The following is a 15,313-nucleotide window of genomic DNA, read 5'->3' as shown; positions in this document are numbered from 1 at the left end:
AGATGTCATTTGATTAACGGGATCACATCATTAGGAGAATGATGTAATTGACTTGACCCATTCCGTTAGCTTAGCACTCGATCGTTTAGTATGTTGCTAATGCTTTCTTCATGACTTATACATGTTCCTATGACTATGAGATTATGCAACTCCCGTTTACCGGAGGAACACTTTGTGTGCTACCAAACGTCATAACGTAACTGGGTGATTATAAAGGTGCTCTACAGGTGTCTCCGAAGGTACTTGTTGGGTTGGCGTATTTCGAGATTAGGATTTGTCACTCCGATTGTCGGAGAGGTATCTCTGGGCCCACTTGGTAATGCACATCACTTAAAGCATTGCAACTAATGAGTTAGTTGCGGGATGATGTATTACGGAACGAGTAAAGAGACTTGCCGGTAACGAGATTGAACTAGGTATTGAGATACCGACGATCGAATCTCGGGCAAGTAACATACCGATGACAAAGGGAACAACGTATGTTGTTATACGGTTTGACCGATAAAGATCTTCGTAGAATATGTGGGAGCCAATATGAGCATCCAGGTTCCGCTATTGGTTATTGACCGGAGACGTGTCTCGGTCATGTCTACATAGTTCTCGAACCCGTAGGGTCCGCACACTTAAAGTTAGATGACGGTTATATTATGAGTTTATGTGTTTTGATGTACCGAAGGAGTTCGGGTCCCGGATGAGATCAGGGACATGATGAGGAGTCTCGAAATGGTCGAGACGTAAAGATTGATATATTGGACGACTATATTCGGACATTGGAAAGGTTCCGAGTGATTCGGGTATTTTTCGGAGTACCGGAGAGTTACGGGAATTCGTATTGGGCCTTAATGGGCCATACGGGAAAGAAGAGAAAGGCCCCGAAGGGTGGCCGCACCCCTCCCCATGGACTAGTCCGAATTGGACTAGGGAGGGGGGCGCCCCCTTCCTTCCTTCTCCTTCTCCCTTCCCTTCTCCTACTCCAACAAGGAAAGGAGGAGTCCTACTCCCGGTGGGAGTAGGACTCCCCCCTTGGCGTGCCCTCCTCCTAGGCCGTCCGCCTCCCCCCTTGCTCCTTTATATACGGGGGCAGGGGGGCACCCCAAATACACAACAATTAATCTATTGATCTCTTAGCCGTGTGCGGTGCCCCCCTCCACCATAATCCACCTCGATAATATCGTAGCGGTGCTTAGGCGAAGCCCTGCGTCGGTAGAACATCATCGTCGTCACCACGCCGTCGTGCTGACGGAACTCTCCCTCAAAGCTCGGCTGGATCGGAGTTCGAGGGACGTCATAGAGCTGAACGTGTGCTGAACTCGGAGGTGCTGTACGTTCGGTACTTGGATTGGTCGGATCGTGAAGACGTACGACTACATCAACCTCGTTGTGCTAACGCTTCCGCTTTCGGTCTACGAGGGTACGTGGACAACACTCTCCCCTCTCGTTGCTATGCATCACCATGATCTTGTGTGTGCGTAGATTTTTTTTGAAATTACTACGTTCCCCAACACCGATCCCACCGTCACCGCCCGCGACGGCCTCAGCACCAGTCGCGCCGCCGCCGCCCGCGATGGCCTCCTCTGGATCCTCCTCAACACTCGCCGTCATCCCGGCGATCTCGGGGGAGACGCTGCCCGCGGAGCCACCCGCGGCCTCGCTCATGGCACCACCCGCGGCCGTGATCCCGATCGTCCCCGCGCCGCCACCCGCGGCATCGGTCGCGGTCGTGGATCCCGTCGCGGCTCCGCCGCCAATCGTCCGTGCTACTGGCGCAATCACGCCCACCGGGCCGTTCCACTTCGACAACTTGATCGCCATCCGACTCACGCCGGACAACTACTTGTTCTGGCGCGCCAAGGTCCTACCGCTGCTACGCAGCCGGTCTCTCCTCGGGTTTGTTGATGGTTCGCTACCATGTCCTCCGCAAGTCATCCTTACCGTCCACGGCCCGACCATCAACCCGGAACACCGTATGTAGGTGCAGCAGGACCAGGCGATCCTCTCTGCCATCCAGGGTTCCCTCGGCGATGGGGTCGCTGGCCTTTGTCTCTTCGCCGCCACCTCCATGGACGCCTGGACGACCCTGGAGCACGCCTTTGCCCAGGTCTCTACCTCCCGCTCGATGGCCCTTCACAGCGAACTCGCCGACATCAAGAAGCTGGACTCCTCCGCTACGACCTACTTCAACAAGATGAAGGTGCTGGCGGACATGCTCACCTCTATTGGTCGGCCGCTTAGCGACGAGGAGTTCGCCGGCTTCGTCATCAAAGGCCTCGACGCCGACTACGACAATCTCGCCGAGGCCGTCCACAACGCCAAGCCAGCGATGCCTCCTCACGAGCTCTACTCACGCCTCCTCTTCACCGAGCAACGCGTCAAGGCTCGTCGCTCCTCCGCCACCATCACTGCCCAGCCGACGGCCTTCTGGGCCTCTCGTGGCCAGCGCCCACCTACCCCGTCACCTGGCAAGGCAGCCCCGCCTCCTGCATCGACCCTAGGTGGGGGCCCTAACACTAGGGTGGTGTGCCAGCTATGTGGTCATGAACGCCATGTCGCCTCCAAGTGTCACCGCCGCTTTCAGAGGAGCTTCCTTGGCATCGGCAGCGACGGCAAGGGCAACGAGCGCCAGTTTGCCATGGCAGACTTTGGTCCTCCCGCCGCCGCCCCGGCTGCCCACATCGCTGCTGCCCCGTCTGCCCACATCGCCGCCCAGGGCAAGGACCCGCGCGTCGAGCAGGGATACACACCATCCTACCCTGTTGATCCAGCCTGGTACATGGACACCGGCGTCACGGATCACATGACGAACGAGCTCAACAAACTCTCCACCTACCAGCCCTACTACGGGCACGATCAGGTTCACACCGCCAATGGTGTAGGTATGCCCATCTCTCATATTGGCCAAGCATCTCTTTTAACTAGTCATCCCTCTAGGCAGCTCCATCTTCGTAATGTTTTACGGGTACCCACGGTAACTCGTAATCTCTTATCTGTCCCTAAGCTCACACTTGATAATCATGTCCTATGTGAATTTCACCCTTTTAATCTTTTTGTTAAGGATCGAGCAACCCGGGACGTTCTGCTTAGTGGCCGGTTGAGCCAAGGCTTGTACCGTTTGGAGGATCCATCTGCCCCGTGCGTCTTCAGCGGTGTTCGTGTGTCGCCTTCCCAGTGGCACTCTCGCTTTGGTCACCCCGCCACACCCATCGTTCGCCACATAATCCACCGTCATGAGCTGCCATTAGTGTCTAGCAATAAAGAGATGTCCGTGTGTGATGCCTGTCAGCAAGGCAAGAGTCATCAGCTACCTTTTGTTTCATCTACTAGAGAAGTAAAGAACCCTCTTGAAATTGTGTTTTCTGATGTGTGGGGTCCGGCACAAACATCGGTTAGTGGTCACACCTATTATGTCAGTTTTGTTGATGCCAATAGCCGCTTCACTTGGCTTTATCTTCTTAAGCGCAAATCTGATGTGTTTGATATATTCATACAGTTTCAATTGCATGTTGAACGTCTACTCAAGCATAAAATTATCCATGTTCAATCAGATTGGGGGGGGCGAATATCGCAACCTCAACACCTTTTTTAATAAGCTTGGGATCTCTCATCGTTTATCATGCCCGCATACACATCAGCAGAATGGCGCTGTTGAGCGCAAACATCGCCATATAGTTGAGACCGGCCTCACACTTCTTGCTCATGCTTCTGTACTCTTTCGTTTTTGGAGTGATGCTTTTGCTACCGCGTGTTTTCTCATTAACAGATTACCTACGCGTGTTCTTAATATGAAAACTCCGATTGAGCTTCTCTTAGGTGAAACTCCTGACTATACCTTTTTTTAAGGTGTTCGGGTGTGCTTGCCGGCCTCATCTTCGTCCTTATAATGATCGCAAACTTGAGTTTCGCTCCAAAAAGTGTGTGTTCTTAGGATATAGTTCTCTCCATAAAGGCTACAAGTGTCTCCATGTCCCAACCAATAGAGTCTACATATCTCGGGATGTTGTTTTTGATGAGACCGTCTTCCCCTTTTCTGCCATGCCCCAGTCATCCACCACAACACCTTCTATGCATTCATCTCCTCTTATGCCTGGCCAATTTGAAGATGTTGCATATTCGCATGTGTTGTTACCTAATCATGGTGCAGGAATTGGACGTGGAGCTCGCCTGGAACTCCTCCCTGATGGACCCGCTACGTCGCCTGTAGTGCACGTCGATCGGCCAGTGCATGCAACGCCTCCCGCCCTCGACCCCGCACCGGGCGCCCCGTCTCCAACCGCGCCTGGGCCGGAGCCCATGCTGGCTACTACGACCGGGCCAGAGCCTGCGACGGCCTCCTCTGAGCAGTCTCCGTCGCCCGGACTCCCCTCCATCGTCGCCCTCGCCATCCTCGTGGGCGTCCTTGGTGCCTACTTTGCCCGGGTCTACAGCGGCTCACACGCCGCCGGGGCCTACGTCGTCAGGCCTGCTGTCGCCTGGTCCGACGTCGCCCGGCCCGACGTCACTCGCTCCTTCTTCGCCGGAGTCCCTTGGACCAGCCTCACCTGCTCCAGACATCCCGCCGGCCTCGGTATTTGCTCCCCCGCGGCGTCCACACACTCGCAGCCGCAGTGGCATTGTTCGTCCCAAGGAGCGCACTGATGGCACGGTCACCTATCTTGCTGCTTGCCTGGCTCATGCTGTGGATGATCCAACCGCCGAACCACGCAGTTATCAAGCCGCTATGAGTATTCCACACTGGAGGGCTGCTATGGAACAAGAATATCATGCTCTTATGAAGAATAAGACCTGGACACTTGTTCCCCCCCGTCTCGCGTCAACATCATTGATTCGAAGTGGGTGTTCAAGGTGAAGAAACATGCAGATGGTTCCATTGAGCGCTACAAAGCGCGTCTCGTGGCTAAGGGCTTTAAACAACGTCAGGGCCTGGACTATGAGGATACATTCAGCCCAGTTGTCAAGCCTACCACTATTCGACTTCTTCTGTCTTCGGCAGTTTCTCGCGGATGGTCTCTCCGCCAGCTTGATGTGCAGAACGCTTTTCTTCATGGATTGCTTGAAGAAGAGGTTTACATGCGGCAGCCACCTGGATTTATTGATCACACTCAGCCTCATCATCTCTGTCATCTGACGAAGGTCATATATGGACTGAAGCAGGCTCCCCGTGCCTGGCAGGCTCGCCTGGCTTCAGCTCTACGCACTCATGGGTTCATTCCTTCGACGGCTGATACTTCACTGTTCTTGTTTCAGCGACCGAGTGTGACCATGTACCTCCTTGTGTATGTGGATGATATTGTCCTGGTGAGCTCATCTCCGACGGCTGCTGATGCTCTTGTGACTGCACTTGGTCGTGATTTTGCAGTTAAGGATCTAGGACAACTTCATTTCTTCCTGGGTATTGAGGTTGCTCATCAGTCTCGTGGCAGTTTGGCTCTCACCCAGAAGAAGTACTCTCTTGATCTCTTGTGCCATGCTGGTATGCTCAAGTGCAAGCCATCGCGTACGCCCATGTCCTCCACTGACACCCTTTCTGCTGCTGATGGTGCTCTTCTCTCTCCTGAGGATGCTACTGAGTACAGGAGTATGTTGGTGGCCTGCAGTATCTGACGATCACGCGTCCTGATCTCTCCTTTGCGGTTAACAGGGTGTGCCAGTATCTTCATGCTCCCACTGATATACACTGGTCTGCTGTGAAGCGCATACTGCGTTATGTCCGTCTCACTGTCTCCTTTGGTCTTCACCTGCGCCCCAGTTCCTCCGGAGTTCTTTCTGCATTCTCTGATGCTGATTGGGCTGGGTGTCCAGATGACAGGCGATCCACGGGGGGACATGCTGTGTTCTTGGGTCCTAATTTGATCGCCTGGAGTGCACGCAAGCAAGCCACTGTTTCCCGCAGCAGCACAGAAGCTGAGTACAAGTCGGTTGCCAATGCAACTGCTGAACTTATATGGATTGAGTCCCTACTTCGAGAGCTAGGAGTTGCTCAGCCACATCCTTCGGTCCTTTGGTGTGACAACATCGGTGCTACGTTTCTGTCGTCAAACCCGGTGTTCCATGCACGGACTAAACACATTGAGATTGACTATTATTTTGTGAGGGAACGTGTTGTACAGAAGCTACTACAAGTCAGGTTTATCTCTTCAAAAAATCAACTTGCGGACATCTTCATCAAGCCTCTACCTTCTCCCATGTTTGAGGTCTGTAGGCGCAATCTCAACCTCCTAGATACTTCAGGAGTGAGTTGAGATTGAGTGAGGGTGTTAGACTTCGTATTGTAGCCCTACTGTGTAAATCATACCTTATTGGTATTGGACTTGTATGTCATCATAGGCCACTCCTTTGAAGGTTGAGCCAAACCTACGTTTTACACAATGGCTTCTCGATTTGGAGCAGCAATTTACTGCAGCCTATGTGCGCACTCGAGGACATCCTTTTGCGCATTGTTCTGTGTCCAGGCAAGCATGCACGCAATTTCGTTATCACGTTGTTAAGCACATTCTGATAATGTCATTCAGGTGATTATTACGAAGCAGATCCACACTACTTATTATTCCTTGATTCTTCGAGTTTTGGTGGAGCTAGGCACCCCGAGTTGGAATGATCAGGAAACCATGTCATTTTTGTCAAAAATTTCCTCAGATTTAGTCCAGTATCGTCAGTGCTTCACTTTTGTCAGTCAGAAGCACAATTAGCATCAGAGATTTAGTCCAGTATCGTCAGTGCTTCACTCGTCATTCAAAAGCACAATTAGCATCAGAGATTTAGAGATCATTGAATTGCTCATATACATGTCTGATAGTTAGTGTTGTGATTCGGTCATTGGCTGTGTAGTTAATTCTTGCATACGCATTGTGTTCTTGAGCAACATTATTTTGAACATGTTATGAATCGTGACTTAGACTTTGTGAACCTCTTGCTAGACTGCAGAGCCCATTGAGTCTATATTATATCTTCCTTTTTTGCTGTTTATTTATATAATAAAATGGCTGTCGCAAATTGTTCCGCAGCAACGCGCGAGGCATCTTCTATCTAGTTAATAAAAAGTTGCCGGGCATAATTTATTGATTTGCTACAGGAGTAGCTTGTACTACAAAGTGTCACACAAAACGCTCACACGCAACAGGAGTGCATGCACGTGTCAACGCTCTCAGGCGTCCTTCCGCGCCCTCAACGCCGGACCCCATCCCGTGCCCTCCTCGCCCATCGGGCCGACGTCGTTGAACGCCTGCCCTGTCATCTGGTCCGCCGCCTTCACCCGCAGCATCACGTCCTCCTCATCGTCGACCCTCAGTGCCGCCTTCATGCCCGTGCCCTCCTCGCCCATCTTGCCGACGTCGTTAAACCCTGTCCCGGTCATCTGGTCCGCCTCCTTCACGCGCATCATCACGTCGTCCGTGTTCAGTGCCTCGCCCCTGCTCGCGTCCGTCGGCGTCCCCTTCCTCTCAGCGAGCTTCCGCTCGATCACGTCCGTCGGCATCGTCATCTTCTCCTTGAACGCCTCCGTCAACCCCTGCGCCGACCCGAAGATGTTCTCCGTTGCCGACTTCGACCTGCAGATTCAACACAATCACGCATTCCATCAACTTAGTATTGAAGCCTTCGCACCTTGATTCTTGAACCACGGCGTGGCTGTTGGCGACGGTGCTTTACCTCCCCTCCTCCGGCGGTTGGTGCGTGCGCTGACGAACCTCCTCGGCCTTCTCCGCCGCCCGCCGCCGCACGTCCTGGCCCTGTTGCCACGCCGACTCGTTCGTCTCGCCCTTGCTATCCTTGGCCGAGCCGGCGAGCGCTCGCCGGGCGTCCTCCTTCTTGTCCACCATGTACTCCTTGGCACCCTCCGCTGTATCGAAGGCTGCGTCCTTGGCGCCCTTCGCCTTCTCCGCCGCTCCACTCGCCTTGTCAGCCGCCGTGTCCTTGGCACTCCTCGCCTTCTCCGTCACCATCTCCCCCGCGCCGCGCGCCTTCTCTGCGGCCGCGTCCTTGGTCTCCACGGCCTTCGTCGCGGCGGTGTCCGCCATCTCCCTCGTCTTCTCCACCGCCGCGTCCTTGGTCTCCTTGGTCTTCCCCGCGGCGGCGTCCGCCATCTCCCTCGTCTTCTCCGCGGCCGCATCCTTGGTCTCCTTGGTCTTCCCCGCGGCGGCTTCCGCCATCTCACTCGCGCTCTCCTTCCCTTCATCGGCCTTCTGGGATGCGTAGCTCCCGTACTCATTGAGTTTCCCCCCCGCGGTCCCCATGGCGCCTGTGGAGTGGCTGTCGTGTGCCGTGGTTGTGTCCCGGACGCCGCCGGAGAAGGTGTCGCGGACGGCGCCCATCAGGGAGCGCGCGCTCTCCTGCACGGTGCCGAAGATGCCGGTCCGCCGTCCTGGGCTGCTGGGCTCGCGCATGTCCCGCCTGGCCGCGGCGAGCTCGTCGGTCGCCTTCTGCGCCGCGGCCTGCGCGCGCTCCTCGCGGCGACTCTGCTCGGACGCCATAGCTATACCTGGCTAGTTGATCTACTACTAGTGATCTTGATGCTGTAGCTGTGGTGATGCGTGAGAGCGTGGGGAGATGCTATGCTGCTATGTTCGGTCAGAGGTGCCCTGTTCTTCGCCGTGCGAGTGGAGAAGCACGACGGCGAGCGAGCTTAATAAAAGGTGGCGACGGGCGAGAGAGGTCTGGAAGGGCGCGGGCGTGAGAGCGGTGGCGGCCGGTGACCCGCGAGCGGCGCGCGGCGCGACGCGTGTCAGAGTGGCGGACACGTACGCTTGCGCGGCTTCGTGGCCTTCTCGGTTGTATACATGCCGACATGTGCATGCCAAAAGGGATAAACTTACTTTGAGCTGCCACGATCGCCTTCGCAGCTACGCCTGCCTAAGCACGACGGCCCTAAGCTCTACTAAACCACCAAAGCTTGGTTGGATTTGTTGTGTATATTAGAGAACTAAAATGCTGCCGGGCTGAAGGTGTGAAGTGTTACCACATTCGGCTTTGCTAAACAGCACTCCTTCCCTTTTTATTTAATTCGCACATATTTGCTTTAGTCAAAATCAAGCTTTGTAAACTTTGATAAAGTTTAGAAACAAAGATATTAACATATACAGTAACAAATCAATAATATTAAATTTATTATTGAATGTACTTTCACATCATATATATTTGTTATGGTAAATATATTTATATTGTTTTTTATAAATTTGGTTAAACTTTACAAAGTTTGACTTCAGTCAACTCTAATATGCAGAGTAAATAAAATGGAAGGAGTATTGTTAAAGCACATTTAGATGTGTCATAAATATTGCACATCTAAGTCATATGTCATTTATCTTATGCAGAGATTCGTGTGGGTATATAGTTTCCTCTTTTTCTTTTTCTTTTTATGCTTTATTAAATCATTTAGATGTACAATAACAAGGACGCATTTGGATGTCTGAATCTCAATTGACTAAGATTTAACAAAGTCTCATCAATTTTGTAATAGTTGAATCAACGTGCATGGAGATTCGCGATGGTTTTAGACATTATTCTGCATTGGTGAACGGTTGGGCGCCATGAATACTATGTGGCGCTTATGGCGGTACTAGCATCTCTTTCGCCTTAATCTTTTCTGCCGGGCCCATGTGTATAGGCCATGAATACTATGCTTGTTCGTTTATTTTTATTTTTTCGGTTTTCTTATTTCTTCTTTGGTTTTTCGTTTGGTTTCTTTGTTTCGTCATAATACTTTGGTATTTTTTCTTCGATTTTTCTTTTATTTCTATTTGTTACTTCCATGATTGTCTTCGTCTTTTGTTTCTTTCTTGGTTTTTAATACTTTTTCTTTTTAAATTGAATTCATTGTTTTCATTTCTTTGCACCTATTTCTTTGTCCTTTCTTTTATGGCTTCTGTATTTATTGAACTTGTCGTTTTTTCTTTATCACTTTGGGTTCTTATTCTAAATTTTATTACACATCAAGAATATTTTTTAATACACTATTACATTCTAAAAATAAAAGTTCAGCATTTCTTAAGACATGGTCAATATAATGTTTTGTACGTTTATACATTTTCCGTGCTTTATTTTTCTATGTGCATTTTAATACTTTCAAATGTTTAATTAACGTTTTTTCGAATGTAAGATTTATATTTCTTTTAATACTTGGTTAACATTTTTGTTATACACATTTAACATTTTTTGTGCATATTTAATATTTTCTTTTAATACACGGGTCCCTGCATCTCGCTATGAGTGAGACATAGGGTTGTCCAGGCAGCGCTATGTCTTGCTAGACTTGGTGCCTTGTCGTCTCAGATGCCTTCCTATACTAGTAGACTGCCCGTGCGTTGTCACGGGCTTTTCAAAATTTGTACTTGTTGCATATATAAACATGAGCATGTTAAATTTCACATGTACAGAAAATATAACTGGTAATATAATGAAAATAATTGAAATCCACTCCACTTGCAATGTACTTCATCCTTCAAAGAGTGTACTTTCAACTTTGTTGGAGGGTCAAACTATCTTAAAATTTGACCGAGTTTGTGCAAAAAATATGTCAATGCTTGTGAAACCAAATAGGTATATGACTAAAATATATTTTATCATGAATCTAATGCTACTAATTTGATGGCATAAATGTTGTTCTATTATTGTATAAATACGGTCAAACATAAAAAAGTTTGACTTTTCAACAAAGTTGGAAGTACACTCTTTCAAGGACAGAGGGAGTATTACGGTAAATAATGGAATTCAACGACATATACTACCAGACCTGATGCACAAAATAAAGAAAGTGGTACAAAAATATATGGCTCTTTACACTAAATTGCAATAGATATATAGCACTTTGGTGCATTTTTATGCTTAAGACCGAGTCTCTCGAAAGCATGCTCATTGCTATTATGCATTCATTGAAGACAACACATGGGGGATTTTGTTCCCTTAAAACATATGTTCCAAGATGCAAATACCTGGCAAAGTATTGAATATGAAATTAGGCACTTGGAGGTTAACATTTAGGAAGTGCTGCAAAGAAACACATCACTCCTACCATTTAGGAACCATGGTAGCGCAAAATAGTTCAACCCTTCCCCATCTACTATTCATAGCTCAAAAGATTTTGGATGGACCCCATCTACTTTTCTTGGTTCAAATGGATTGAGGCCCCAAAAACAATCATCCAGTAAGATTGTTGGTGATTGTAACTGGCATTTATAATTACATGATATTTTCATATATAATATCTAAATAATAAAGTGTTTATAATCGATATCTTCCATTTACCATCCACTCATCTCAGGTGCAACTCCAGTGCTCTAATTAGAAACACAACAATCAAGTATTAGGAAATTTCATTGAATGTGATAATTGAAGCAAATATGCCATAGAGGCAATAATAAAGTTGTTATTTATATTTCCTTATATCATCATAAATGTTTATTATTCATGCTAGAATTGTATTAACCGGAAACTTAGTACATGTGTGAATACATAGACAAACAGAGTGTCCCTAGTATGCCTCTACTTGACTAGCTCGTTAATCAAAGATGGTTAAGTTTCCTGACCATAGACATGTGTTGTCATTTGATCAACGGGATCACATCATTAGAGAATGATGTGATGGACAAGACCCATCCGTTAGCTTAGCATAATGATCATTTAGTTTTATTACTATTGCTTTCTTCATGAATTATACATATTCCTCTCACTATGAGATTATGCAACTCCCGAATATCGGAGGAACACTTTGTGTGCCATCAAACGTCACAACGTAACTAGGTGATTATAAAGATGCTCTACAGGTGTCTCCGAAGGTGTTTGTTGAGTTGGAATAGATCGAGATTAGGATTTGTCACTCCATGTATCAGAGAGGTATCTCTGGGCCCTCTCGATAATGCACATCACTATAAGCCTTGCAAGCGATGTGACTAATGAGTTAGTTACGGGATGATGCATTATGGAACGAGTAAAGAGACTTTTCGATAACGAGATTGAACTAGGTATGAGGATACCGACGATCGAATCTCGGGCAAGTAACATACCGATGGCAAAGGGAATGATGTATGTTGTTATGCGGTTTGACCGATAAAGATCTTCGTAGCATATGTAGGAGCCAATATGAGCATCCAGGTTCTTCTATTGGTTATTGACCGGAGATGTGTCTCAGTCATGTCTACATAGTTCTCGAATCCGTAGGGTCCGCACGCTTAACGGTCAATGACGATTTGTATTATGAGTTATGTGTTTTTGGTGACCGAAGTTTGTTCGGAGTCCCGGATGAGATCACGGACATGACGAGGAGTCTCAAAATGGTCAAGAGGTAAAGATTCATATATTGGAAGGTTGTATTCGGACATCAGAATGGTTTCGAGTGATTCGGGTATTTTACCGGAGTACCGAGGGGTTACCGGAACCCCCCGGGAAAGTGTTGGGTCAACATGGGCCTAAAGGAGAGACAGGGAAGCCCATGGGGATGGCAGCACACCCCCCTCCTTGGGAGTCCGAATAGGACAAGGAGGAGGGGGCGGCGCCCCCCTTCCCTTTCCCTCTCCCTCTCCTTCCTATTCCCTCCAGTGGAAGAAAGGAAAAAAGGGGAGGCCGAATCCTACTTGCACTAGGAGTCCAAGTAGGACTCCCCCATGGCGCGCCCCTCCTGGCCGCCGGCCTCTCTCTCCCCTCCTTTATATACGTGGGCAGGGGGCACCCCAAAGGCACACCAAGAGTTCTCTTAGCCGTGTGCGGTGCCCCACTCCACAGTTTACTCCTCCGGTCATAGCATCGTAGTGCTTAGGCGAAGCCCTGCGTGGATCACATAACCAACATCGTCACCACACCGTTGTGCTGACGGAACTCTTCCTCGAGCCTCTACTGGATCAAGAGCTCGAGGGACGTCATCGAGTTGAACGTGTGCTGAACACGGAGGTGCCGTATGTTCGGTACTTGGATTGGTTGGATTGTGAAGCCGTTCGATTACATCAACCGCGTTAATCTAGCACTTCCGCTTTCGGTCTATGAGGGTACATGGACACACTCTCCCGTCTCGTTGCTATGCTTCTCCTAGATAGATCTTGCATGATCATAGGATTTTTTTTGAATTACTATGTTCCCCAATAGTGGTATCAGAGCCAGGTCTATGCGTAGATGATATGCACGAGTAGAACACAATGAGTTGTGGGCAATATTAGTCATACTGATTACCACCAACGTCTTACTTTGATTCGGCGGTATTGTTGGATGAAGCGGCCCGGACCGACATTACATGACCGCGTTCATGAGACTGGTTCTACAGACGTGCTTCGCACACAGGTGGCTGGCGGGTGTCTGTTTTTCTAACTTTAGTTGAATCGAGTTTGACTACGGCCGGTCCTTGTTAAAGGTTAAAACAACACACTTGGCAAAAAATCGTTGTGGTTTTGATGCGTAGGTAAGAACGTTTCTTGCCAGAAGCCCGTATCAACCACGTAAAACTTGCAACAACAAAGTAGAGGACGTCTAACTTGTTTTTGCAGGGCATGTTGTGATGTGATATGGTCAAGACGTGATGAGATATAAATTGTTGTATGAGATGATCATGTTTTGTAAAAGTTATCGGCAACTGGGAGGAGCCTTATAGTTGTCGCTTTATTGTATGAAATGCAATCGCCGTGTAATTGCTTTACTTTATCACTAAGCGGTAGCGATCGTCGTGGAAGCAATAGTTGGTGAGACGACAACGACGCTACGATGGAGATCAAGGTGTCAAGCCTGTGACGATGGAGATCATGACGGTGCTTTGGAGATGGAGATCAAAGGCACAAGATGATGATGGCCATATCATGTCACATATTTTGATTGCATGTGATGTTTATCCTTTATGCGTCTTATTTTGCTTTGTACGGAGGTAGTATTATAAGATGATCCCTCACTAAATTTCAAGGTATAAGTGTTCTCCCTGAGTATGCACCATTGCTACAGTTTGTCGTGCCGAGACACCACGTGATGATCGGGTGTGATAAGCTCTACGTTCACATACAACGGGTGCAAGCCAGTTTTTCACATGCAAAATACTCGGGTTAAACTTGACGAGCCTAGCATATGCAGATATGGCCTCGGAACACTGAGACCGAAAGGTCAAACGTGAATCATATTGTAGATATGATTGAAGGAAATATGCCCTAGAGGCAATAAAAGTTGTTATTTATATTTCCTTATATCATGATAAATGTTTATTATTCATGCTAGAATTGTATTAACCGGAAAATTAGTACATGTGTGAATACATAGACAAAACAGAGTGTTCCTAGTATGCCTCTACTTGACTAGCTCGTTAATCAAAGATGGTTAAGTTTCCTAGCCATAGACATGTGTTGTCATTTGATGAATGGGATCACATCATTAGAGAATGATGTGATGGACAAGACCCATCCGTTAGCTTAGCATATTGATCGTTCAGTTTTATTGCTATTGCTTTCTTCATGACTTATACATATTCCTCTGACTATGAAATTATGCAACTCCCGAATACCGGAGGAACACTTTGTGTGCTATCAAATGTCACAACGTAACTGGGTGACTATAAAGATGCTCTACAGGTGTCTCCGATGGTGTTTGTTGAGTTGGCATAGATCGAGATTAGGATTTGTCACTCCGTGTATCGGAGAGGTATCTCTGGGCCCTCTCGGTAATGCACATCACTATAAGCCTTGCAAGCAATGTGACTAATGAGTTAGTTGCGGGATAATGCATTACGGAACGAGTAAAGAGACTTGCCAGTAACGAGATTGAACTAGGTATGATGATACCAACGATCAAATCTCGGACAAGTAACATACCGATGACAAAGGGAATAACGTATGTTGTTATGCGGTTTGACCGATAAAGATCTTCGTAGAATATGTGGGAGCCAATATGAGCATCCAGGTTCCGCTATTGGTTATTGACCAGAGAGGTGTCTCGGTCGTGTCTACATAGTTCTCGAACCCGTAGGGTCCGCACGCTTAACGTTCGATGACGATTTGTATTATGAGTTATGTGATTTGATGACCGAAGTTTGTTCGGAGTCCCGGATGAGATCGCGGACATGACGAGGAGTCTCTAAATGGTCGAGACATAAAGATTGATATATTGGAAGGCTATATTCGGACATCGGAAAGGTTCCGAGTGGTTCGGGTATTTTTCGGAGTACCGGAGAGTTACGGGAATTCGCCGGGGGAAGTAGTGGGCCTTAATGGGCCATACGGGAAAGGAGAAAGGGGACTCAAGGGGTGGTCACGCGCCCCCCCATGGCAAGTCCGAATTGGACCAGGGAGGGGGAGGCGCCCCCTCTCTTTCCTTCTCCCTCTCCTACTCCTTCCCTCCCTCCCCTCTTGGAAAGGGAAGGGGACTC

The 15,313-nt window shown here is 48.5% G+C and overlaps 1 protein-coding gene across 1 annotated transcript; it reads right to left on the bottom strand.

The window, feature by feature from the left end:
• Window positions 1–7,021: 7,021 nt before the first annotated feature.
• Window positions 7,022–8,600, bottom strand: LOC123074463 (embryonic protein DC-8). The gene is made up of 2 exons (XM_044497310.1): window positions 7,642–8,600; window positions 7,022–7,541 (listed from the first exon to the last, which is right to left on the bottom strand). Exons 1-2 carry the CDS (start codon window positions 8,460–8,462, stop codon window positions 7,139–7,141), a joined length of 1,224 nt encoding a protein of 407 aa, XP_044353245.1. The 5' UTR covers window positions 8,463–8,600; the 3' UTR covers window positions 7,022–7,138.
• Window positions 8,601–15,313: the final 6,713 nt, after the last annotated feature.

Source organism: Triticum aestivum, chromosome 3D (genome assembly GCF_018294505.1).
Source record: "Triticum aestivum cultivar Chinese Spring chromosome 3D, IWGSC CS RefSeq v2.1, whole genome shotgun sequence".
In the NCBI taxonomy this organism is placed as follows: domain Eukaryota; kingdom Viridiplantae; phylum Streptophyta; class Magnoliopsida; order Poales; family Poaceae; genus Triticum; species Triticum aestivum.
This window is presented reverse-complemented; position numbering and strand designations above follow the sequence as displayed.

What these genes read in the sequence shown, in the direction of transcription:
- LOC123074463 (XM_044497310.1), bottom strand. Translation starts at nt 8,462, where the DNA reads ATGGCGTCCGAGCAGAGTCGCCGCGAGGAGCGCGCGCAGGCCGCGGCG. An exon ending in CAACCGCCGGAGGAGGGGAG is followed by an intron (nt 7,542 to 7,641) that starts GTAAAGCACCGT and finishes TTGAATCTGCAG; the next exon opens with GTCGAAGTCGGCAACGGAGA.